Consider the following 27,198-nt stretch of genomic DNA (forward strand, 5'->3'; position numbering starts at 1 on the left):
GGCTGTTTGCAGGCTGGCCACAGCCCTTCTGTGAGGTCTCACTGGGTGCTAGCATCCTGGGTGAGGGGGCTGAGGGCCGTTTGCAGGCTGCCCACAGACACTTCAGGGTGGGGGGTCCTGCTGGAATGCCTGGCCAGTCTTGGTGAAGGGGATGATGGTCGTTTTCCAGCTGGCCACACCCCCTTCAGGGTTGGGGGGGGTCCTGCTTGGGGTGCCTGGCTAGTCTGGGGTGAATAGGCTGATGGCAGTTTGCAGGCTGACCAAGTCCCCCAGCAGGGGACCCTCACCCCCATGTGGGTTAAGGCCAGCCTGGGTGAGTGGCTGATGGCTGTTTGCAGGCTGGCCACAGCCCCTTCAGGGTAGGGGTCCCTCCTGGGGTGCCTGGCCATCCTGGGTGAGGGGCTGAGGGCTGTTTGCAGGCTGGCCACAGCCCCTTCAGTGTGGGGGTTCCCAATGGGGTGCCTGGCCATCCTGGGTGAGGGGCTGAGGGCCGTTTGCAAGCTGGCCACAGCCCCTTTGGGGTAGGGGTTCCTGCTGAGGTGCCTGGCCAGTCTGGGTGAGGGGCTGATGGCTGTTTGCAGGCTGGCCACGGCCCCCAGCTACCCAAGCTCCCAGTGGAGGCTGGCTGGAAGCAGGTATCTGGGATTTATTTGTCTTGTATAATTAAAACTTTGTTGCCATGAGCCGAGGCTGCAGCCGGCTCAGGGCAGGCGGGAAGGTTGGCTTCCTCCATCACCCGGGCAACCAAGCCTCCTGCTTGCTCCAGCTCCATGGCTGCCGGCCGCCATGTTGGTTGGGTTAATTTGCATATGCTCACTCTGATTGGCTGGTGGGCGTATCTTGGGGCATAGCAAAGGTATGGTCAGTTTGCATCTTTGTCTTTTATTGGTGTATACTAGTGGCCTGGTGCACGAAATTCGTGCACGGGGGAGGGTATGTTCCTCAGCCTGGCCTGCCCCCTTTCCAATTTGGGACCCCTCGAATGATGTCCTACTGCCAGTTTACAGGATTCGGGCCTAAACTGGCAGTCGGACATCCCTCTCGCAATCCAGGACTGCTAGCTCCTAACCACTCACCTGCCTGCCTGCCTGCCTGCCTGATTGCCTCTAACCACTCTGCCTGCCAGTCTGCTTGCTCCCAAATGCCCCCCCGCCAGCGTGATCACCCCAAACTGCCCCCCCTGCTGGCCTGCTCTCCTCTACTTTCCCTCCCCACTGGCCTGCTCATCCCCAACTGTCCCCCTGCTGGCCTGCTTACTCCAAACTGCCCCCCCCCCCGTCCTGATCACCTCTAACTGACCCCCACTGATAGCCTGCTTGTCCCCAACTGGCCCCCTACTGGTCTGCTTATCCCCAACGGCCCTGCCCCCCATCAGCCTGATCACCCACAACTGCCCTCCGCTCTTGGCCTCTAACCGCCTCTACCTCGGCCCCGCCACCATGGCTTTATCCAGAAGAACATCTGGAAGGTCTCCCAGTCTAATTAGCATATTACCCTTTTATTAGTATAGATGAATTATTTTATAGAATGGGCATTTTAATACAGATGGTTTCCCATGGCATTTTTTCTAAAGAAGTAAAAATTGCTTTAAAAAATGTTTCAGGAAGACTTTGAGAAATTTACAGTATCTGCTTTTCTTCCAAGAAAGTTGTCACTTTTATGCCAGAGTGAGAATTATTTGTATGCTTTGTATGTCAGCATTGGGCCACTGTGACTGGGGGGCACTTAGCTTGACTTGAGAGTAATTATCTTGCTCACTGGGTAGGAGGGAGGGTGTGTGGCAGAGGAGGTAAATACTCGGTTCTGGATTATTCATAGATTGCTGACTTTCTGGATTGCTTGTGCAAGCCCCTCCTTTTATTGATGTCCACCTTCTATTGACAGACATCTACCCTGGTAGAGAAATGAGATGAAACTCTCTCTTTTCATTGTAAAAAGCATTTGAATTCCTAAGGTGTGATAAGGCCTCCCAGCCATCCACAGTCAAGGTACACATTTTCATGGAGGATGTTCCCACTCTTGAATAAATCAAAACAATTTTTTTTTAATTTAAACTTTCTTCTATAACTGTTTTCTTGTTACTTAAAAGCTAGTTTTTTTTTTTTGAAACTACTTCCAAAGCTTTTCAAGCTGTATTTGTCCTTGGAATGAATTTATAAATTAGAATTGAGCCCGGCCAGTGTGACTCAGTGGTTTAGCATCGACCTATGAACCAGGAAGTCACAGTTTGATTCCAGGTCAGGCCACATGCCCGGATTGTGGGCTTGATCCCCAGTACGGGGCATGTAGGAGGCAGCCGATCAATGATTCTCTCTCATCATTGATATTTCTTTTTTTTTTTTTAATATATTTTATTGTTTTTTCACAGAGAAGAAGGGAGAGGGATAGAGAGTTAGAAACATTGATGAGAGAGAAACATCAATCAGCTGCCTCCTGCACGCCTCCTACTGGGGATGTGCCCGCAACCAAGGTACATGCTCTTGACCGGAATCGAACCTGGGACCCTTTAGTCCACAGGCCTACGCTCCATCCACTGAGCCAAACCGGCCAGGGCTCATCATTGATGTTTCTATCTCTCTCCCTCTCCCTTCCTCTCTGAATCAGTAAGAATATATTTTAGAGAGAGAGAGAGAGAGGAGTGTATATGTTTGTAAATAACAAAACATGTATTTGATGCTCTTAGAAAGTCTTACTTTCTTTCATTAAAACTTGTGCAGTATAGGGAACTCCATAGATTCTCTTAATTTGAAGAAAGTTAGAGGGAAAGGTACTAATTGAGAGTTTCTTGGGAAAATGTGTCACTTACATATTTTTTTATGTTTATTTTTTTTTAAATCAAAAACTGAAATATTTTCTATTCAGAAAATATATTTGGATCTAAATATCTTCTATAATTTAAAACCTAAAATATCAATTTAAATATTTTAAAAATGGTTGGGATGTTTCTTTGTTTTTTAAATAAGTTAGGTTACTGAAGTTCTACATGTTACTGGATCACCTGGGGTAATTTTCTGATTGGAAAATTAAGAATTATAGTCAGAGGGGAGGACATGAGAATTTTTAAAGAACATATTCAGTTTACTTTAGAAGCCGAACCTCTCTTATCATGTGACTTGTTTTGTATGTTTGTTAAACTATATTATCACATAAGCATTGCTGCTATTGGAACAGTGACAGTTGATTCGGGTCATTTGAATGTCCACTGTCTGTTTTAATTTGTATGTTTGTTTTGACTCTGTCATATGCTCAAACTTCAGTGGAAGTCATGAGAACCTATTATTTTTGTCTGCTCCCTCCTTTACTTTGGAAATATTCTTTTTTACTCAGAGGGACCTTAACTTTGATGTAAGGGATTGTTTCCGTTGCCAACTGTTTTCTTCCTTGCCAAGTAAGAGAGTAGTGAACTCTTCAGTGATGCCTTCCCCAGGATATTTGCAGATGTGGTTGGGAAAAGTCATTTCATCCCCAACCTTTGCATCTCAGATGCTGAGGTGCTGGGGGTGCCATGGCGATAACGGGGAAGCAGGCCAGCTGGTACACCCTGCCCCAAGGGTCCGGGGGTGCCGGCTGGCCAGCGCCCAGGCTCTCTCTGCCTTCATCGCCATGGCGATCACGGGGAAGCAGGCCAGCCGGCACCCCTGGCCCCAGAGGTCCGGGGGTGCCGACTGGCCTGCGCCGGGGCTCTCTCTGCCTCCGATCCACAATGCGATCACCGATCACTGCCGCCTTTGCCCGCCACCCACCTCTTGCCTGCCGCCTGGGTTTCTGATCCCTTTCGCCTCCCAGGATTGCACCTATGTATGCAAATTAACCGCCGTCTTTGTTGGCAGTTAACCTCCATCTTGGTTAGCAGTTAATTTGCATATCGCCCTGATTAGCCAATGGGAAGCGTGTCGGAGGTACGGTTAATTACCATGTTTGTCTATTATTAGATAGGATAGTTATCCTAGGACAGGGAAGTTTAAAAGTACGTAGAGTTTTTACCTTCTGGCTTATACATTTTATATATCAGTTAAAGTTTTAGTATTATAATAATTTCCATTTTGAATGGTCCTGGCCCCGTAGCTCGGTTGGTTAGAGCATCGTCCCCATATTCCAAAGTTGTGGGTTCGATTCTCAGTCAGAGCACACAAGAATCAACCTACGAATGTGTAAATAAATGGAACAAATTGATATCTCTCTCCCTCCCTCCCACCCACCTCCCTCTTCCTCTGTCTTTCCCTTCCTCCCGCCCTCCCTCCCTTTCTCTCACCTTCCCTCTATTCCTCTCTCTCTCTTAAACAAATAAATGAGTAAATCTTTAAAATAATTTCCATTTTAAAAAAGTGATTTTTAGATTATTTGTAAATGGTTTTTCTATACCAATGAAGTAATGTTTTTTTAATGAAAAATATATAAAATACAAGTTAAATATTCTACAGTAATATGAACAATTTACTTATCTGAGACCATGTGCTGGACTACTCAGCTTTTTTTTTAAGTTTTTAATTTTTAAAAATATTTTAATATATTTTTTATTGTTGATAGTATTATAGATATCTCCCATTTTCCTCACCCCTTTCCCCCTCTTCTCCTAACCCGTATCCTCCACCCTTCCCCCCCGCCCCCCGCATTGCCCGACTCCATGGGCAATGCAAATAAGCATATAAGTTCTTTGGTTTATTCTTCTTGTTCCCCCAACCCCCCATCGAGGTATGTCAGTCTGTTCCATGCCTCCCTGCTTCGGGTCTTACTTGTTGGTCAATACATTTTGTTCATTAGATTCCACAAATCAGTGAGATCCTGTGATATTTGTCTTTCTCAGTTTGGCTTATTTCACTTAGCATAATATTTTCCAGGTCCATCCATGCTGTCCCAAAGGGTAAGAGAGCCCTCTTTTTTTACAGCTGCATAGTATTCCATAGTTTAAATGTCCACAGTTTTTTTTATCTATTCATCTACTGATGGGCAACTTGGGCTGTTTCCAAATCTTAGCTATTATAAATAACGCTGCTATGAACATAGGGGTGCATATATTCTTTCTGATGGGTGTTTTGGGGTTTTTAGGATATATTCACAGAAATGGGATTGCTGGGTCAGATGGAAGTTCCATTTTTAATTTTTTGAGGTAACTCCATACTGTTTTCCATAGTGGCTGCATAGTGGGAATCTGAATTCCTACCAGCAGTGAACTCTAGGGTTCCCTTTTCTACACATCCTCGGCAGCACTTGTTGCTTGCCGATTTTTTGATGATAGCCATTCTGACAGGTATCAAATTGAAAAAGGAACCCACTGAATGGGAGAACATATTTGCCAATGATACATTTGATAAGGAGGTAATATCCAAAATATATAAAGTACTCATATGACTGAACAAAAAGAAGATAAACAATCCAATTAAAAAATGGGCAGAAGACCTGAATAGACATTTCTCCAAGAGGACATACAAATGGCCATGAGACACATGAAAAAATGCTCAAAGTCATTAATCATCAGAGAAATGCAAATTAAAACCACAATGAGATATCACCTCACTCTTGGACTACTAAGCTTTAAATATATGATTTTATTTAACTCTTAGAAAATTTTTTGAGATGGGCTTTTTTTCTCACTTTTTTATAGCCAGTTAATGAAGCCCAAGTTCTCACAAATAATAATTTTTATTTTTTGAAAGTGTGTAGGCTATTTAATGTTACATGGAAACTTAAATGTAGGTGTACTGTATTTTTTCAGGACATTTTATATTTATGTATCAGATCTAGTTTATTAATTACATTATTTATATTTCTATATCTTCACTTATTTTTGTCTACTTGGTCTGTCACAAATTGAGAAAACACCACAGCTCAGTCTACATATTTGATTACCAGTATTTTCTTTAATATATTATCGTACTTCCGTGTTAAGATTGATGATGTTGTTTGTAATATAAAACTACTCATAACTATGTTGTAAATACATCCTTTAGCATGTTTATAAAATGTCCTTTTTTGTCATAATGGTCAATGACTTTTAGGTTTATAAATTTTGTTTTCTTTTTTTTTCTTTTTTAAATATACTTTATTGATTTTTTTTTACAGAGAGGAAGGGAGAGGGATAGAGAGTTAGAAACATAGATGAGAGAGAAACATCGATCAGCTGCCTTCTACACACCCCCTACTGGGGATGTGCCCACAACCAAGGTACATGCCCTGGAATCGAACCTGGGACCCTACAGTCCACAGGCCAATGCTCTATCCACTGAGCCAAACCGGTCAGGGCAAAATCTTGTTTTCTTATGGTTTCCATTTGCCTGATATAGTCTTTGTTTATCCTTTTATTTTTTAACAGTCCTGAATCATTTTGTTTTAAATATGTCTCTTGCTTTCAGCATATTTGTTTTTCCTTTGCAATCCTATATGAAAATATTTTTTGAGTTGAGTTTATTTATTAAACACTAGAGGCCCAGTGCATGAATTCATGCACAGATAGGTCCCTAGTGGCTGCTGGCTGCCAGCTGCCGGGACCTCCCCTGGCTACCAGCTGCTGGCCGGGGCCTTCCTTTGTTCTGCGCTGCCCCCTAGTGGTCATTGCATGTCATAGCGAATGATTGAACACCTGGTCGGTTGAACTCCAGAGGTGGACACTTTATATATTAGGTTTTTTTTATTTTGTTTTGGTTTCTTTTAAATATATTTTATTGATTTTTTACAGAGAGGAAGGGAGAGGGATAAAGAGTTAGAAACATCAATGAGAGAGAAACATCGATCAGCTGCCTCCTGCACACTCCCCCTGGGGATGTGCCCGCAACCAAGGTACATGCCCTTGACCGGAATCGATCCTGGGACCCTTGAGTCTGCAGGCCGATGCTCTATCCACTGAGCCAAACTCGTTAGGGCTAGGTTTTTAGATAGATAGATAGATAGATAGATAGATAGATATTCTCTGATGATAGATTTATTTGATCTTCATTCTGTCACAATTTTTTGTTATCCTGTCCTTTTAAAATATATATGTACTTTGGTTTGTGTTTATATGTGTAGTTTGGATTTTTTTTGTTTTTGTTCTCCTGTTTATCCTCATAATTTTGTTAATGTAATTCCAGTACTCTATTTCTTTGGCAATTTTCTATTAAAATTGTTTAAAGTAGCATTAAATTTTCTATTGTTAACCTTTCTATCTTTACTTCTCTTTTCCTACCTTACTTTACCTTAGTGTTTACCTCTGTATTATTAAAAATGCTCATACCTATACCACTTTATTTGATAGCTTTAAATGATATTTCTTTATGTGCTACTAGCATATATGTGGCACTCTATGAACTATCTCAATCTCATAATCATTGTCCTTTAACTTCTAGTTTTTACTTGTTGGATGTATCATTTTTTTCATTGTGAGCAAAAATATGCATTCTAAAGGTGAAATAAACATATTGAAGTACAAAGCTATATTCTTTGTTTGCATTTGATTTTCTTAACCTTATTTCCACATTTGTCTTAATCCCTTTTTTACAGTAAATATCATCAGTATTCATCACTAGAAATTTTGTCATGGTTTTTTTTTGGTTATTTCTTGTTTTGCTGAAGTTCATTCTCTAGTAATTTCCTGAAGAAGGTCCTGTGAACAGCATTCTTTGAGTTCTTTCATGTTCACTGTCTTCCATTTTTGTAAAAAACAGTTTGGCCAGATATAAAGTAAGTTGGATCCCAATGTAAAGATCTTGTGGGTGGTGCTCCTGTTTTACAATTTTGAATGTCACTATTGAGAAATCTGGGATAAACCTGAATTAGTTTGCCATTCATAAGTAATTTGATGTTTTGGCCTGGCTGTTCACAGGATTTTTATTTTGGAAGACTGATAATTTTATACTAACCTGACTTGGTAATGGTTAGTATAAATTTTGGGTCAATTTCTTCTCTACATACATTTTTTTTCAACTTCTATATTGGTGTCTTCCTTTATTTTAATGCAGTTTTCTTGATTTATATTTTTAAATATTTATTCCATAAAGTTGTTTTGCTCTTTTGTGGAGGGAGTATTGTCCAGTATATTTGTTCAGTGTTTTTGGTCTGGCATAGCTGTCATTTTCTTTCTAGTAGTTTTAACTCTTTTTTTAAAAAGCAATTATGTTTTTCTCATTACTAGCCTGCTGGGGTCCAACCCCAGCGGGTCCAGGGGTCCCCAAAGGTGTGGACGGAGTCGGCGAAGAAGGAATGACATGGAGACAGCGTTCAGTTGATCAGCAGCCTAGCCAGGATCTCTAGCCAGGAACTCCAGCCAAGTTCTGTCCAGGTTCTCCAGCCAGGTTCTGTGTCCATGTTCTCTCGCTAGGTTCTCCAGCCAGGTTCTAGCCCGGATCTCCACTAGGTTCTGTCTCTAGGTTCTGTTTCTAGGTTCTTCAGCCAGGTTCTCTCGCTAGGTTCTGTTTCTAGGTTCTGTCTAGGATCTCCAGCCAAGTCCTGTCTCTAGGTTCTGTGTCCTGTTGTCTTGTTACATCTGTATTTATACCAGTTGATTCCAATCCTATCAATCTCTATTCCAAAGGTTAGGGCGTTTCTTATCTTTATTCCAGGGAATAAAGATTATGTAGCTTAAGTGTGATTGTTTGTAGTTAAAGTGATTAACTACCCGCCTGGCACTTAGTTAAGGGGTTTTATCCCCTCCCTAACTTCAGGGAAAAATCCCTACCTGGGGAAACAACCTTTCTCGGAGAGGTGACCTTGGTTAAAGCACATAGCGTCAAGAAGGTGAGCAAACATATTAAGAACAGTATGCCATATATGCCAGGTCCCTTGAAACAGCAAGGATGGACCGGCTCCCGGCACTAGCCCATGCCATCTATTCATCTATTTTATTTTATTTATTTTATTTTACTTTACAGTGTCTATTCACCACTATATTCCATTTTTTCTGCTTCATCTTTATCTCTCTAAGTTGATTTTCTACTTCAATTTTGCTTCTCTTTTTTATGTCTTCTTTTTGTCTTGCCATTTCCTCTTGTCCATGTGATCTTCCAAATAGACACAATTGCTTTATTAAGTTTTTTACAAACTTTAGCAAAATTTTTAGCCTGTTACCATCTTGCATGCATCTGCTCCAGTTTTTTTTTGTCAGAAATTTACATTTTCCTTCTTTTTATCTTAAAGTATTTTTGTTTACCAGTAGATGTAAGTTCCTATCATTGAACAAATTGGATTTCTTGGGCTGTTTTGTGCAAGGCTCCTATTGGGGAGCATAGGTTTCCAGGATAATCTCACAGCCTACTACTCTTTGCTGGACAAAAGGCTTCCTGAAAGTGTGACTTGTGTGTCTGATTTTATAAGTAGCATTGCCTTTTCTACTTCTTTCTACCAAATGAGGGCTGGGGGACTTCTGCCATCCTTCTTGCGCCAGCTCCTATACCCATTTTTGTAAACAAAGGCTATAGCTTTGGACTTCAATATGTGTCTTTCACTTTTAGAATGTATATTTTTGCTGAGATTTTCTAAGATCTTTACTATTAGGTCCTTTTGACTGCGTCGATCTACTTCCAACTGCATGTCTTCTCTCTAAACTTGGCTGCTTTTAGTAGTGCTTTCAATGTGGAGTCTGTGGAGGTTAGTCTGGCATTTAGTTTCAGTGAAAATAAAATTTTTAGAATTTGGTTGTTGTGGCTTTTGGGTGAATCCCAGAAGGAGAAGGGGAAAATTTAGACTTACATAGGATGATCGTATGGGGAAGTGCTATTTTACTATTTAAAAATGGTACCTATCTTCTTTGCTCTGAAAATCCTACCTAAATTTTTCAGTACTAACAAAGTAACAGAACATGGTCTATCAATGGAAAGGAATGAAAATGAGAATGAAGTTCAGATGGTGTCTGCTGTTTGTCAAATTACAGTATATTGAAATAAAGTTTTTAATATTGCAGAATGTCTAACCCATGAAAAGAAGGGATAAACCAGGGGCAATAGCGAAAGGCTAGGGTTTAATAAAGATGACCACTTGATCTTGGACTATAGGTCAGCCATGCAAATTTATAACTTTACCCTGTCCTCCTATAAAACCTTAAATCAAGACTAGTTCTCATTTCTTCAGTTATTGTCTTGCCTTTTGAATATTTTGTTTAGGTATTTTTGCTGTCCTCTCAGTTATTAAATCCTTTAACCTAGTTCAATTCACCTTGTCCATTCTTAGTTGTCAGTGGTTTATCAATTCAGCTATTTTAAAAGGACATGAAACCTTGTTTAAAAGATACTGTTGAAGCCGAAACCGGTTTGGCTCAGTGGATAGAGCGTCTGCCTGCGGACTAAAAGGTCCCAGGTTCGATTCCGGTCAAGGGCATGTACCTGGGTTGCGGGCACATCCCCAGTAGGAGATGTGCAGGAGGCAGCTGATCAATGTTTCTCTCTCATCGATGTTTCTAACTCTCTATCTCTCTCCCTTCCTCTCTGTAAAAAATCAATAAAATATATTAAAAAAAAAAGATACTGTTGAAGATCCTATCTTACTTACCTGTATTAAAAAAAAGAAAATAGAACAGCAAGCAATTAATCATTTGTTATACATATCATAATTAATGGGTAATTAGGGTAAATTTAACTTTTATAGATGTACCAAATTAGAAAATTTTAAAGAATATAAACCTTGCAGCACATTCTACTATAGATTACTAGATTATTTTGTAGGTTTCAGAAAAGAATGAAGTATCAAATATGACTCAGAATAACTTCTACAGTCTGAAAGTCAGATTTAATGTTTGAGTATATAAGGTTAGGGAGACTATCCTGTATTACATCATTTTTGTGCATTATAACATTTTCCCATTGTTGTTTGAGATCCTCTCTAGTAAAACTGGATAAGGTGAGAAGTTTGTCTATCAGACTGATGCTACTAATAACGTCATTTGTCGTAGTAAGATATATTTTGAATCGTTTTTCTAATAGTGCTGGTAGATTTACTCTGATCCATCTTTTTCTCCTTAAAGTAAAAAACAGCAATTTTAAGAAGAAATTTAGCCTGACTAAAGTCCTTAGAAATAACTTGACTTTCCTAAGTTTGAGCTCTTAAATATTATCTGTCTCAGGAAGAATCTAGAAATACAGAAAAACCTTTCTCATTTTCCTCTTTGTTGTATTTATTCTTTTTTTAAAAAAATATTTTTATTGATTTCAGAGAGGATGGGAGAGAGAGAGAGATAAAAACATCAATGATGAGAGAGAATCATTGATTGGATGCCTCCTGCACGCCCCCTCCTGGGGATGGAGCCAGCAACCCAGGCATGTGCCCTTGACCAGAATCGAACCCGGGACCCTTGGGTCTGCAGGCCGACGTTCTATGCACTGAACCAAACCAGCTAGGGCCAACTGTGTTTATTCTTAGTAGTGGACTGCAGATGATCATTTTGTATTAGAGAACTAATACATTTATCCTGATTAGTTATGGGCGCCACTTACTCTAAACACTAATTTTGTCCCTATTTTTCAGTCCATTTTATTCAGTATTTTTTCCCCTCTCTTTTTGGTGTACTTTAGATTTTGTGGGCTTGGTTTTTATTGGTCTCTTTTCCTTTATAGGTTTCAAAACTGAAAAGTGAACAAAATAAGTGCAATTGAAGGAAACGTTATAGGTCTGCTTTGGATCAAAGGCCCAGCTTCTCATGAGACACAGAAAGTTTCACTGATGATCTAACATTTCAATGTGACAGGAGAGGAAGTGGATGTTGTTATCTTAGAAATGGAATAGAGTTGCTTTTAGATTTTCAAACTTTCTGATGTTGCTACTAATTTACTAAATAACACATTTAGGAAGAGTTTAAGTCACTTGGTTTATGTTTTAAAAGAATTATCTGATGGCTATTAAAAAGGCAGATTTCTGGGGTCTACCTCTTGACATTGTAGTTTATTGGTCTGAAGTGGGCCCAGGAATTAGCATTTTGACTAGCACGTTTGGTTTTTCTAATGCAGGTGTTCCTCTGAGAAAATCTACTGTAGGTAAATTTTGCACTTAAAATTATGTAAATAAATGAATTTGTTATATCTTGCTAGGGAAAAAAAGCTCATGTATGAAAGTGTTCCATATTAAAATCAGTTTATGTAATATGCTGATTTTACTCATGAGGAACTAAATCTCCCCTTCAAATATTTAACCATTCTGGATATCAAGATGTAACTGTTGATGTTATCAAGACATACTTGATACTTCTTTCTTTTCCCCCATACATTTTACAGCACATTGAGTATGGGGAATGGCAGACTCGCTGTGCTCAATGTCCAGTTCCAACCATATATTACGAAATTTACTATGTCACTTAATAATTAATATATACATTATGACACATAAAATTACATTTCCTTTCTAGACTCTTTCTAGACATGGATATGAAATAAATGATTTTTAGTTTAGTTTTAATTAAAGTATTTAAATTATTATCAATACATCTGAAACAGCTAATTGCAAGGAAGACACTTTTAGATCAATAGCAAGTCCTGATTTTAAGGTTTTCTTTTTTTGAATTGTTTTAGACTATGTATATGCACCACAAACTTTTGGTGAATATTTTTCTAGCTACATTACCAAGCATTGTTTTACATGGTCTGGCAATGGATTTAAGCACAGAAAATTTGGGGGTATCTGTGTTTTTAAAGGGTAAAGAAGGCTTCTCTTTTTTTCTCTTTCAGTACTGTTGTCCAGACATGATAAATAACTTTTTGGGACTGCCTAAAACTGAATTTTCAAGTACAGCAAATAAAGATAACACTATTGATTCAGAGCAAGGAAAATTGATCATGTTGGTTAATGACTTTTATTATGGAAAACATGAAGGAGATGTCCAAGAAGAACAGAAGACTCACACCACCTTCAAATGCTTCAGTTGCTTGAAAATTCTTAAAAATAATATTAGGTATGTAAATACTTATTTCTATTTGAAAATTGGAATGCTGCAGATAAAATTTTTGTGTTTATCTGGTATTTTTCTGTGCCATTCTAGATTTTTAACACTTTCTACTAACAACAAAGGCAGATTCTCTTGTTGAAAAGCTTTTGTCTTTTCTTGTATTTTAGAGTTGACTCCTAGAGCTACTTGTATTTCTTAAAAATAACTTAAGAAAGGATGAACATTACTTCAAATAAAACACAATTAACTTATTTTCCCTATATTATCTGTGATCTAGGAATTTCATGAGATAATTTGTATTTTTAGCTGCTTTTGAATTTGATTTTTCTTTATAAGAACCACTTTTTTATGTTTTGCCCAGTTTGACTTTCTTTTTTAAATATATTTTATTAATTTTTTACAGAGAGGAAGGGAGAGGGATAGAGAGTTAGAAACATTGATGAGAGAGAAACATCGATCAGCTGCCTCCTACACACCTCCTACTGGGGATGTGCCTGCAACCAAGGTACATGCCCTTGACCGGAATCGAACCTGGGACCTTTCAGTCCGCAGGCCGACGCTCTATCCACTGAGCCAAACCAGTTAGGGCCAGTTCGACTTAATTTTATTTAATGCTCACATTTGTCAGTTGATATTTATATTTTTTAAATTATTTACATTGCATAAAAAGTGATCTTCTTTAGAGAAGTACCAGTTCTTTAGAAAGAATGTCTGCGTTATTTTAAAATGTAACCCCTTTAAAAATTAGAGATTTAATTTCCAGTGGAATTTTGAAGATTTTATACATGTTTGCTATAAATTTTAGGAACTTAGACTTTATAATCTTTGAGTTACACAGCAAACTCTAGTAGCTGTCATCTTATAAACGAGTTGAAGAACAAAGTAATAAGATATATTGATCAATATTTTTCATTGGCTATATAGCTTTACATGTATATTAGGTATGGTTGTTTTTCCATAATTTTATTATAAAATATTTTTAAACATTCAGCAACATTTTGTAAAATTTTACAGTGGACACCTATATACTTACCACCTTGATTCTATCATTAACATTTTACTGTGCTTCTATACTTCCCTTAGGTGAGTTGTGTGTTTGTGTACACAAACATATATACATATATAAATATGCCGTTCTGTGTTTATCCTTGATAACTGTTATTTATAATTAGCATTCTTTGGCATCAGTATTTTACTTCTGGACCCAGTGTTTATTTTATTTTCCTGTCAGTTCCTCTTGGGTTCAAAAAGAAGACAGAAAAATCCTGAAATGCACTATTCTGTACTTCTATAGCAATTCTTAATGCTTTGTTTATGGTAGTGTTTTAGTTTGCAAAGTTCTTTCACATATATTATTTCATATGAGTTTTCACATTTATCTCCTTTTATTAAACTTTAACAGTCATCAATAGAGAATGGTTCTAGCCATTTAACAGAAGAGGTATTGTACTTTGTGGTATAACACTGAAACAGTATTATAATAGAATTGTCACGTATTTCCATATTCTGACCATTTTGATAGTAAAATACACCAGAAAAGTTTTGCTAGTGAATATATTAAATTGCATAGAAATATGGTCACTGACTTAGTTCCTTGTTATACCTAAATATTATGTATATTATGTTGGAAGTTATTTTAGCAACAGTTTTTTGGCTTTTCCTTTAAGATTAGCCCATTTAGTATTAAACATATGAAAATAAAACATTTCCTTTTTTGCTGTTGTTTCAGAAAACTAGATACATATTTCTAGAATATCAGAATTATATAGACATTTTAAACAAAGACAATTTTTTATAACATCCAGGAATTGGGCATTTTTTTGAAATACTGATTATTTAGTAAATGTAACTTTAATGAAACACTTGATAATAGAAGTTATATATGTTAAATAATATTTTACCTTATAGTAAAAAAATGGAAAGGCAAATTGATATTTGTAGAGAATGGCACGAAACTCACAGATTTAGGTTTTTACGCTTTGCTCTTTGAACATATTGTGGTATGGTATTTTTTTCCCCTACATTGAGTCTCACCAAAAACACTTAGGTTTATTTATTCTGTGAACATCCTTGCAAGAGGTTTGGATTTTTTTTCGTTGTTTCCCTTATTTTCATCTGTTGTTTTAAGTAGTATGAGCTCCTGATGGGGGCTCATATAATAATTGAGGGAAAGCTTGCTAGTTAAGTGATTCTATAGATAAACTTTTAATTGCTTAAAGTTGTAAGCTGAAATTTTAATGGCTCACTTTTCTCTGTGTGTAAATATTTAACCAAGTCTAGGATTTTCTATAGGTGTTCATAGAGTTGGTATTAAAACCAAAGGAGGACAAAAAGATTTTTCAAGGAGTGTCATAACCTATTCTAAAGAGAAGTAGTGTTGTGGATATGTGAAAAAGACCTTCATGATGATTGCTGTCCATATTGATGACATTATTACTTTGTTTTAAGATTACTTCCTTTAGGGACTCAAAGTGAATAATTGTTAATAGTTGCCCCAGTCTAAAAATTGTTATTTTGATTGAATAACTTTACTTTCAACTATAGCAAAAAGCTTCAGTAAGCTCTTTTAAATAGGTATTCCCTTTTATATTGCACCCTCTGTTGTTGAAGGTCATAGTTCCTGCTCATAAGAAGCCTCTAAGGGAGGTTGACGTAGCAGGATGTAAAACTGAAAAATGGACTTTGCCTACAAAGGGCACAGTCTGCAAGTTAAAATGAACAGTCTGTGCTAACAGTAAACCAATATCATTAAATAAAACAAAAAGTTTTTATAATTGTAGGCATTAAAATTGCTAGTACATACATTTAGAAATTAAGACACAAGTAAAAATACCTGTAATTTGTCTTTTAAGCAACTGGAATCTATTGTATATCTTCATGGCCTTACAGGATTACTCTCATAACTGCGTAGCTGCTTTTGGTGGTAGGGTTTCCTTCCTTTGAGTATTTTATTGAAAAATGTAAATAGTATTTCATGTATGAAAAAGAAGCCTGCTCTTTCACCTTAAGAAAACATTTTAATAATCTGAAACGATTAAATCACAGCAAATTAATGATATTTCAGATTAATTACATTAATGGATTTTTAAAACAAAGATTTAAAAAAATATGTTTATGTAGTCATTTAATGAAAGTGACTGTTTAAAGTGCACACTTTTCTAGAGGAATGTAATTTATTTCATGTAATATATCTATATTCTAAGATTCAGATAATTATTTGTGAGATTTTTGTTTTTAAATCTGAATTTTGCACCTGTTGTCAATCATTTATAGGTTTATGAACCACATGAAACACCATTTGGAACTTGAGAAGCAGAGCAGTGAAAGCTGGGAAAACCACACCACCTGCCAGCACTGCTACCGTCAGTTTCCCACACCATTTCAACTGCAATGTCACATTGAAAGTACACACACACCCCATGAATTTTCTAGTAAGTTACAGTTTCATTTTAAGTATCAAATATTATTGATTTTGTCAATATTCTGAGAAAACCTTAAGCTTGTTAGAACAATAAGAAGAAGAAAAAGAGTTTGGAATTTGAGGGTAAAATGGAAAAAGTTACATTTTGATTAATGTAAACTTTTAAATAAAATTACAAAAATTAAAGTCACTCTTTTAAATAATTAAGGAAAATAACCTGAGCATTATAAGTGGGGGGCTAAGTTAGAAGCCTTAGATCAGTTTTCAAATATGAAATTAATGCCCTTTATTTAAACTTGAATAAGAAAAGTAACTAATAGTGGTAGTTAAAAAACATAGATTTTGGAACTAGACCACTTGGGTTCAAATCCCAGATCTTCCTCTTAATACAGCTATGTGATCTCAGGCAAGTTATTCTTAATATTTGAATAGGGATAATAGAAATACTTGCTTCATAATGTTGTTATGGGAATTAAATGAGTTATTGTAAGTAAAGTGCTTAGAACATAGTTAACTGCAAAACTAACTGTTTACCACCACCACCAAGTCTGCTGTTATTACTGTTATTGTTTATAGATGCATAAAATGAATTTTATATATATATATCTTTGTTTGCCTCAGAAGGATACTTTATTTGAAAAATTAAAAAAATATTTTGAAGTATAATTGACATACAACATTTGATTAGTTTTAGGTGTACAGATAATGATTTGATGTGTGTGTGTGTGTGTGTATTTATATATCTTGAAATGATGTAATGTCTTCCCCCCACCCCCACTTTTAGCCATTTGCAAAATCTGTGAATTATCATTTGAAACAGAGCATATTCTTTTACAACATATGAAGGACAATCATAAACCCGGTGAAATGCCATATATTTGCCAGGTATACACATATTTTATTGTGTACTTAGTGTTTGTTTGTTTTGATTGTTTTCTGTTATTTTGGTTACAAGATTTAAACTTATTAGGCCAGGAGTTAGCAAGTCTTTTACTGTAAAAGGGGCAAATAGTAAATGTTCAGGCTTTAAAGGTCATACAGTCTCTGTTGCAACTAATCAACTCTGCCACTATAGCACAAAGGCAGCCACAGAAAATAAGTAAGTAAATGAATGTGGCTGTGTTTCAATAAAGCTTTATTTATGGACACAAATTTGAATTTCATATAATTTTCTTGTGTCATGAAATACATTCTTTTATTTTCTAACAATTTAGATAAAATTTACTGTTAAAATTCCTCTTGTAAATAATTTATTAGTAGAAAGTCCTGTGACATAATTCATGTATTGTATATAGGGTCAGTAGAGATTTGGAATTGGCCCACAAGCCATTGTTTACTCACTCCTATACGACAAAGAAAAGCTCTGAGGGGAAAAGACAAACTATGGACTTATCTTACTATATAGGGAAGAATATAGTTATACAAGGGAAATATGAAATCATTTTAGATACAGAGCATACTACAAAATTCTCTGGGCCTAGTATTTTTCCAGAATTTGAAGGAATAGGAAAGCATGATAAAAATAAATTGACCATTGCCATAGCCTGGAGGCAATTTATAATCTAAAGGAAGATGCTGTTTTACATAGCAGAAAATACTTTATAGGACAAGAAGTGTCAGAGCTTGAAAATTCAAGTCAGGATAGGGGGTGATACATAAAAACATCTAATGAAAAGAAGGGACTCTAATTATATTTTGGGAAATATTCCTTAACTTGGAAAGATAACTTTTCTGTCTCAAAGATCATCTAGTGCTTGCGTTAATGGGATTCTTGGTTGTGTAGGCATCAGCTGAATTAGTTGTATGTAATGTTCTTCTAAATAAATGACGTATTACTACTCGGTAATTGTATATCGTGTACATTTTCAAGTTAAGCTTAACATTCTTTTTGTTTGTAGGTGTGCAATTATAGATCGTCATCATTTTCTGATGTAGAAACTCATTTTAGATCATCCCATGAAAACACTAAGAACTTGCTATGTCCATTTTGCCTCAAAGTTATTAAAATTGCCACACCCTATATGCATCATTATATGAAGCATCAGGTGAGATGACCAGTTCTTATTTGTTCATGTTGTTTTAGCGAAAAGATAGATTATGACTTAGAAACATAAGATTTGTTCTTCAAGGGAAGTAAAATTGTTCCAAATGACACTGTTAATTTGCAGTTTGTGCTACATTACTTGTGAAACTTCCACTTTACCTTGCTTCCTTTCTGGTGATGTTGTGGCTCATAAATGAAAATTCTGAAAGATAGCTAGAAATAGGAAACCTAAGGATTGAAGGAAAAAAGGGAAGATGAGTGGAATATCCAAAAGATCAAATATCTCAGGGTCTGAGAATGTTTATGGGATTTTGAAGGTAGATAACAGGAGCATGTGAAAAGATGAAGTTGAACTGAGAAAGAAAAGATTGGGAACTCATAATCTTATTTTCCTCTTTCTCTTACTACTTTATTGCTACTTTCTAGCCCTCTTAATTCTGAGAAAACATGTTGTCATCATTGACCAGCAGTGGTCTTTTATAGCTGCCAATGACAAAGGAAATAGTAATGACACTTATTGCTGGATATGTGAGCATTGTCAAAGAACTGCATTTAGGTCATAATTTGTTTTTTGGGTGACTTCTGCCAGTTCTGCTATGTAATTTTTGGAACCCAGGATTAGTGCTTATACCTCTATCTTGAATTATGATTTTTTGCTTACTGGTTCTTTTCCATCAAGCAATTAAACCATCCTTTGTTTGGGCTGAAAACTTTGATGCAACACAATCTGTTCTTTAGTGCTTGAAAGAGCACTAGTGCCATTGCCAAACCTAGAAGTCAATGGATTTACTGAATCTGATCATGTAACCAAGTTTTGACACCTCACTTCTCATGATGCTCATCATATTTTTAATTATTGGTTAAATTGACATGCCAGTTTATTCAGCATTGGTTGCTCACTTTGCTTTCCATTTCAATCATTAGATAATCATAAAATTGACTTATGGTTTTTAATTGGGAAAAATTATAAAAGAATTTCCAAATGAATTTGGAATTACCTATGTTGTGACTGGGATGCTACCCATCCTTGAGAAGTTCTGTGAAGATTTTTTGTTCTAGGTTTCCTTAACAGTGTTCCATCATGTGTTAATAGATGTTTCCCCCCAAATTGTTACTGGTAAATAAATTTGGTAAATGCCTGGATTTATAAAATTAAACAGTTTTGTCTGTTTCTTAAAATAGGACTTCTCAGAGGTTTTAATATGCTAAAACATTATAAATCTCCAAGTAAGGTATATAAGTATGTATTATTCCCCCAACTTATTTGACCACAGAATCTTTTCAGAATATCTGTTAACTTTATTGAGGAACACAGTTTGGGAAACAATACTTCTGGTACTCTTTCTAATGTTTGGCCTTTAATTTTGAAAGGGAAAATGAGATATGAGATAGTAGTTCTATTTCATTATGGGGCTTTTCATGTAATTTTTCCCATATGCTTTACTAAGCTCCGGAGTAAAATGTAGATGTGGAAGAATGATAATTATGAAAGAAATGTGTGAGCCTACTATGTGGGCTCTGTGATTTATCAGTTTTTGTACCCTAAGTTTTATGTCTTAATTTGCCTTGGGTTCCCAGGTTTTTATTGTTTGTTTGTTAGGAGTACTTAGGAGGTAGATAGCCAGCAGTAGAGAGGGGGAAATCTATTAATAAGAAGGATAATCAAGCATCCTTCAAGGTATTTACAAATTATATAATTATTTACAAAAGATTGGAAAACCTTAGCTGAGCAGGATTATAAACTTGTAATTGATAACACATTATTAGTGTGATATTAAACAATAAGAATTGTTGACTGTGTCGCTCATTTTATTGTCTTTGAAGATTTTGGTTGTAACTTTTCTCTAAGAGGTTCTATGATTAAGTCTTGGGTGATTTTAGAGCTGACTGCCCAATTTGTATGACTTAAAATAGTGAAAGTGATTTTTGATGTGTTAAATATACTCATTAGATCTTTAATAAAAATAACAAGCAGTTAAAACGATATGCAACCATTTATGGCAGCAGCAGGTGTTTTACATGCATTACCTTATTTAATCCTTACACCTACCCTATGTATATTATTATTTCTAATTTACAGATAAGAAAACTAAGTTTTAGAGAAAGTAACTTGTCCAATGTCACATTACCTAATAAAAAGCAGAGTTAAAATTTGACTTCAGAGCCCAGCCTTCTGTTGCTTTCCCACAGAGTCAGATTTCACATTGGTATTAATGTATAAGGGCAGAAAATACTTAAGAATTACCCTCAAATCCCTCAAGTTTCCCAAACAATGTAGTATGCTTGTCAAAAGTTAAACATAGACAATTATTTACTTACCTACCCTTGGAATGATCACTATTTTTTTGTTGTTGACTGAACATCACGTTATTAAAATATCAGCATCAGCACTTTGAAATGCATGAGAGATGTTCAAGACTTGTGTCCAACTAAGGGAATAATAGATTAATGTATTCTCTCTCAGGGCTCTGGACAAATGTTCATTGACTGGAGTGTCAGACGTTTTGAATTAGTTAAATTGTACCTGCTGCTTATACGCATTTTCTCTGTCACTCTCTTTCTTTCTGCCTCACTGTCCGTTTATTTAACAAATATTTATTGGTTGCCTTACTATGTGCCAGGTGCTGTTTTAGGTTTTTTGTAGCAATGAACAAAAACAAAGTTCGTATTATTGTGGAGAAAGATAATAAAAAATGTGTGTTTATATTTGAGCATATCTGCATGTTAGCTAGTGATAGTTACTGTGGAAGGAAATGTGGAGGATAGGGAGTGCCAAGGATTGGGAAGTGTTGGAGGAGTGTTTGCCGTTTTGTATAGAGAGTGGTCAAAAAGGGCCTCTTTGAAGGAAATAAAGGAGTAAGCCATGTGGAAATCTGGGAGAGGTAAGTGAATTTATACTCAGAGAACAACCAAAGAGGCCAGTTGTGGCCAAAGCAGAGTAAACTAATAAGAGGACTAGTAGGAGATGAGGTTGTAGCAATAGAATATGGGCCTGTTCTTGTAAAGCCTTGTAAATCTGAACCAGGGCTTTAGAAAGCCCTCAGAGCATTATAAGCATGTGAAAGGTCTGCCATGTTGTAGCACCATTGATAGCTATGGGAAGAATACACTACAGGGAGGAAAGAACATGACAAGGAGAAGATAGGAGATTATTATAGTACCCCAGGAGAGTTACTTGGACCAATATGATAGCCATGGTTGGAGGTGATGAGAAGTGGAAATATTATGAAAGTTTTTGAAGGTGAAGCCAACAGGTTTTGTTAATGGGTTGGGTATGGGGTGTGAGAGAGAGTGAACAAATTTTTTGTCCTAAAAATGGAGTTTTCACATACTGTCATATGGGGAAGACTGAGGAAAGAACAGATTTTGGGGGGCAGGGATATAAGGAGGAAATTCAGAATTCACTTTTGTCCATGTTGATTTGAGATGTATATTAGACATCAAATAGCAATGTTAAGTAAGCAGTTGGATAGATGGTATTAAAGCCTTGAAACTGGATGAGGTAACCTAAGGAGTGATTATAGATATAGAAAAGATTTCTGGGAACTGGATTTCGAACTTTGTAAAGAACTTATGAAATGCCTGCTGTGTACCAATAATTGTGCAAGTTCTTCCCAGGATATTAACCTTATTTTAGGTTAAAAAGTGATTGATTATATTTAAATGGTAATGATTTATCTGGCACATTGCAACTTTAGAGAAAACATTCTTTTGTATTTAAGTTTATATGTATGTATTTTTATATGTAATACATAAGTAATTAATGAGACCATATAGATAAAGTTTGTAGTTGATATTATGTAGTAGAAAAAATGTTGGGTCAGGAATCTGGCAATGTTACTTAGTAGTTATGGGGAAATGATTTAGATTTTTCTTGGATCCTATTTCCCATCTATAGCATAGTGACAGGGTTGGTTTTAAGGAGGGACTCAGTCAAGGTGTCTCAGTCAGTAAGTGTATCAGGGATAGTTTTGATTTATCCCTCCATATTCACACTATTCAGTGTGGTAACCACTAATCATTTGTGACTATTTAAGATTAAATAAATGTCCAGCACATTTCAGGTTCTCAGTTAACTACATGTGGCTGGTGGCTACTGTATCGGACAGTGCAGCTCTTGAACATTTTCATAACTGAAGAAAATTTTATTAGCTAGCACTGCTTTATACAAGCATTTCTATAACAACTTTCTTTAAATGTCTGGTTAGATACTTAAATTTCTTTTACCAACTTTTAACCAACCAGAAAGAGCAAAAATGAGAAAGAATTTATATTTTTCTGGGATAAAAACATAGTATAGCTCATTTTCATAGTATCCTGTGTCTAAATACTTTAAAATTATAATTAATGGAGCTTTCATACCACTATTGAGATACCTTTCATTAGAAGCTATTGATACAACTTTCATGTTCAACTTCTGTACAGTAACAGACATTTTTGAAACCTAAATACTAATGCAAAGAGTATTTTAAAAATTGAAATAATACTTCACTAATATTTATGATGAGAGATATAAGATACTATTTTAAAAATTATTTAGGTATCATTAATGTTAAATCAGAACAGTTGCAGGACACAGGATTTGTGGTTGTAGAAATTATTTTTCCTGTTTTCTAAACAGAAAAAAGGAATACATCGTTGTACAAAATGCAGACTGCAATTTTTGACATGCAAAGAGAAAATGGATCACAAGACTCAGCATCATCGAACATTTATAAAACCTAAAGAGCTAGAAGGACTACCTCCTGGAACAAAAGTGAGTGTAAATATGTTGTATTTTAACATATGGTATGATAATAAAATTAACTCCTATCTGGTTTTATCCATTGAATATAATACTTTAAAAAATGGTTTCTGATTTTTATTAAGACTCCAATGTCAAATTTTAGCATTCTTATGTTTAGAAAAAAAACCTAACCATTGTTTTTTTCAGTGGTTGTGTGTGCTATGCTAGAATGGTATTCCTTTGTAAAAAGTGCAACTAGATATTGTGTTTCCTGGGTCAGTGGGTTGTGTCAATATTATATAGCCTATTTTTGAGCTATTCTTGCAGGCAGTATATATATATGGGTTTTATCTGCTAAACTATTTGAGATCAGGAATCATGATTTATTTATCTTTGTGTCCTCAGCATCTAGTATAGTGCTTTGAATGCCATAGGTTCTTAGATGTTTATTGAAGTTGTTATTACTGAGTCTACTCTCAGAGAAACAAGTTCTGCTGCTGGATAGCATTGTGTTTTAAGTGAGCAAACACATGTCTGACTACATACTGATGATTGTATTTTACCTTTCCCTTTTTGCCTTATATTCCTGTTTTTTTCTGACTTCTTTATATACAGTCAGCTCTTGAATATTTGCTCCAGTGGAGGGAAACAGAGGCATGGATAATCCAAAGTGAAATAATCCCCAAAACATTTATATTTGGCTTTGGGTACTTACCTTTGAATGTGGGTATGTCTGTTATTTGAATTAACTAAACAATATAAAGCCATGCTCTGAAGACCTAGAGCAAGAGAAGCTATCCAGCATCCTTCCCTGCAATCCATTCATTCCATGCTGGGACTAGACATGCATAACATGAATGTAAGCGGTGCAGTCCTCTCTCATATTTTCCCTTATTAATGATAATAGCAATAATAATATTAATAATGATACTAAATGTTTTTCTCGCATCTTAGAATTGGGCTTTCAGTATGCTTTTTCATAGATTCTTTTATTTAATTCATACAGCAATCTGGTGAGATAAACAAAGCAGGTATTGCCCCATAGTATATAGGTAAAGAAGCTTAGAGAGGATAAGTTACTTATTCTAGGCCACATGACTAGGAAGGAGTTGTATGAGATTTAACTTCAAATCTGATTCCTAGTTCATTGCTTTTGTATGCTGCCACACATGTTTTAAAGGACTTTCTCATAGACTACTCATAATAAATACATGAGGGGAGAATAGTCATATGATTAATGAGAATGTTGGTAGGCGTTTGTGTTTTCCATTGTCAACTAAACTAATATAATTTTTGAATACTACCTCATAAGCTTTATATTAGTTCTCTTTAAGGAAATTCTAAATGTTATTACACTCTCCATGAAGTATATTGAATTGATGTAGCCCCTCCCACCCCACAACCTTTGTAAACATAAATTCTGCTAAATGAGCCCCTGGAAAGAGGAGGTCACATTTACTGTAGGTAATGCAGGGCACACTTACTGTGGGTAATGCAGGGCAAAAGGTAATGCAGGCCTTTCCAGAGTTATTTTTCAGGTTTTGAGATTTAAATTTTGACCTCTATATGAATTTTTTAAATTATATCAGAGCATAAAGATAGCTATGGAATGTGCTCTTTTTAATACCCATATAATTCCTAATTATCCATTAATAACAACATTTTACTGATCAGTATAAAAATGTAAGTAAATAAATATCAAATTTTAATTTCATTTAAGTATTTAAAATAAATGGAAGACTTGTCCAATTATAGTTTATACTTTTTTTAAAATACTTGATATTTAACTTTTTTGTTACATGGTGATATTTTAATACTTATGCAAGGATTGTCTAAAGTAAATATTATCTCTGTTTTTGTAGGTTACTATTCGAGCTTCAGTTGGACCTCTTCAATCAGGATCTTCAACTGTACCTTCCATTAGTACAAACACTTCTATCCTCCAGGCCTCACCTCCGAGAACAAAATGTGTAACTGCTAAAAATCCCACAAAATCTAACACAAATAAATTTACTACAACTAAATCTAATGCAAGTAAACCTACTACAAGTAAGCCTAATGGAAGTAAATCTAAATTCAAATCAAAAGTCTCTAATATGCAAAAAAAACAAAGCACTTTGGCTAGTAGCAACAGAAAAAGTAAAGTCAATACAGCATTGAGGAGCTTAAGGTAATCTTTTATTCCTCATATATAATACTAATTTAATCTTAAATAAAATAATAAAACCTTTATTTAATCTAAAAGTATACAACTCTCAACTTTCATATGCTATCACTTGTGACATAAAGACCAAGCAAATAATATAAGTATTTTTTTTTAACAACTGTTGTTGAACAGTACTTTCCTATATTTTTCCTATAATATTCATCTATTATATTGGTATTATTATATATTATACTTCTATCGTATGACATTTGAATTGGTTAATTTCTTTTATTCCAGTGACAGGCATTAACTGATATTACACTTATCCTAGCTGTTGTTTCATAGCTAATTTTCAAGTTATAAGTCTGTTTAAATATGTTCATTTAAACAGCGTGGCTTTAATTAACAGAACATTAATAAAGCTCTCCCTTATTGTTTTTGTTTTAAAATATATTGTTACCATTTTCTTTATATCTCCATAAGGTATCGTCGGGGAATTCAAAGGTGCATTGAGTGTTTTTCCGAAATAAAAGATCTTTCAAATCACTTTCCTAAATATGTCCACTGTAGTTTTTGCAGATACAACACTAGCTGTAGCAAAGCCTATGTGAATCATATGATGAGGTAAGATGAGTTAAACATCTGTAATTACCAATTGAATTATAATACAACAGGTTTGGTTTTAGAATACAGTTATCCTGTTAGAAACCAATTTTTCTCTTCAAGGAGCTAAAAACATCTCGCAATAGAGAATTTCTAGGATAATGTCTGGTACTGTTTTCCAGCATAGTGACTCATAAAATTACTGTAACTAAAATTGTAAGAGCATTTAGACTAAATAAATTATATAGGTCTGTTTGAGAAATAGATTTTTGATGGGAATTTCTTTTTCCTATAGGACTTTCAAAATGGTTATTTTTAAAGATAAAAATGTAAATGTTTCAAATATATTTACCAAACAAATGCATGTAATCTCATGAGTGTTATTCTCTTCAAAGCAGTCACTTTGAGAGACTCCAGGATTTTCAGTGGTGCTAAGAACTTGATTGAATCTGTTTCTCTCTCATCCCTCTGTCCACCTATCTGTCAAGCTATCTAGCCTTGCATTCAGTCAGTAAAATGAGAGACTATTCTAGTTATGATGCCATTATTGGAATTTTTTCATTAATTCACTCAACTTAGAATATTTGAGTACCTAGTACATATGTACAGTATGCAGAGAAAGCCTCACAGGTCACATTCATTTGTATCTTATTAGTAGAATCATCTTTTAGGATGGATTTTATTTGTTAAAAATAGTAAAAAATTGTTCAGATATAAACTAGTTAGATTGTTTCTTTTTTTAAAAGTCAGAATTAAAGTATAATGAAAGTGATTTTCTCATAAATCATAACATGACCTTTACGTTACTTTCTGATAATTATCAGCTGCTCCTCTCAAGAATTCTCCCACCTTTCTTGATTGCTTCCACACCTTTCTCACAGTTCTCCCTCCTCCACACCCCCCTTAATTAACCTAACCTTATGATACCTTACTTTTTTGTGCCAGCACTTTACATCAACTTTTAAGTTATTGTATCCCCTTTTTTACCTTGTATCATTATAATCTCATCATATGTATGTTTATTTCTTTTGAATTCATATTTCCCTGTCACTTTCAGAGCTTTGACTCCTCTTTCCAAAGTCCAACAGCACTCCTCTAACTTTATAGTCAACCTCACCCTCAGGGTGATCTGATTTGATTGTTGCTTTGTTTTTGTTCTAGATTTCTTTTTTTTTTAAAATATATTTTATTGATTTTTTACAGAGAGGAAGGGAGAGAGATAGAGAGTTAGAAACATCGATGAGAGAGAAACATCGATCAGCTGCCTCCTGCACATCTCCCACTGGGGATGTGCCCGCAACCCAGGTACATGCCCTTGACCGGAATCGAACCTGGGACCTTTCAGTCCACAGGCCAACGCTCTACCCACTGAGCCAAACCGGTTAGGGTCTTTGCCCATCCACTGAGCCAAACTGGTTTCGGC

The 27,198-nt window shown here is 35.7% G+C and overlaps 1 protein-coding gene across 7 annotated transcripts in view; it reads left to right on the forward strand.

Moving 5' to 3' along the window:
* ZNF280D (zinc finger protein 280D) overlaps positions 1-27,198 on the forward strand; it is a 118,313-nt gene that overhangs the window by 57,690 nt on the left and 33,425 nt on the right. For 6 of the 7 annotated variants that reach the window (XM_023751614.1, XM_023751613.1, XM_023751616.1 and 3 more), the window contains 7 exons: positions 12,618-12,841; positions 16,109-16,266; positions 17,041-17,141; positions 18,155-18,301; positions 22,922-23,056; positions 24,889-25,196; positions 25,656-25,796. In XM_023751614.1, the coding sequence (XP_023607382.1) occupies positions 12,618-12,841; positions 16,109-16,266; positions 17,041-17,141; positions 18,155-18,301; positions 22,922-23,056; positions 24,889-25,196; positions 25,656-25,796 (1,214 nt within the window). The remainder of the gene's footprint in view (positions 1-12,617; positions 12,842-16,108; positions 16,267-17,040; positions 17,142-18,154; positions 18,302-22,921; positions 23,057-24,888; positions 25,197-25,655; positions 25,797-27,198) is intronic. The other variant, XM_014453411.2, reaches the window with a different exon arrangement.

The sequence above is a fragment of the Myotis lucifugus genome, unplaced genomic scaffold, assembly GCF_000147115.1.
Source record: "Myotis lucifugus unplaced genomic scaffold, Myoluc2.0 scaffold_23, whole genome shotgun sequence".
NCBI classification, from domain to species: Eukaryota; Metazoa; Chordata; class Mammalia; order Chiroptera; family Vespertilionidae; genus Myotis; species Myotis lucifugus.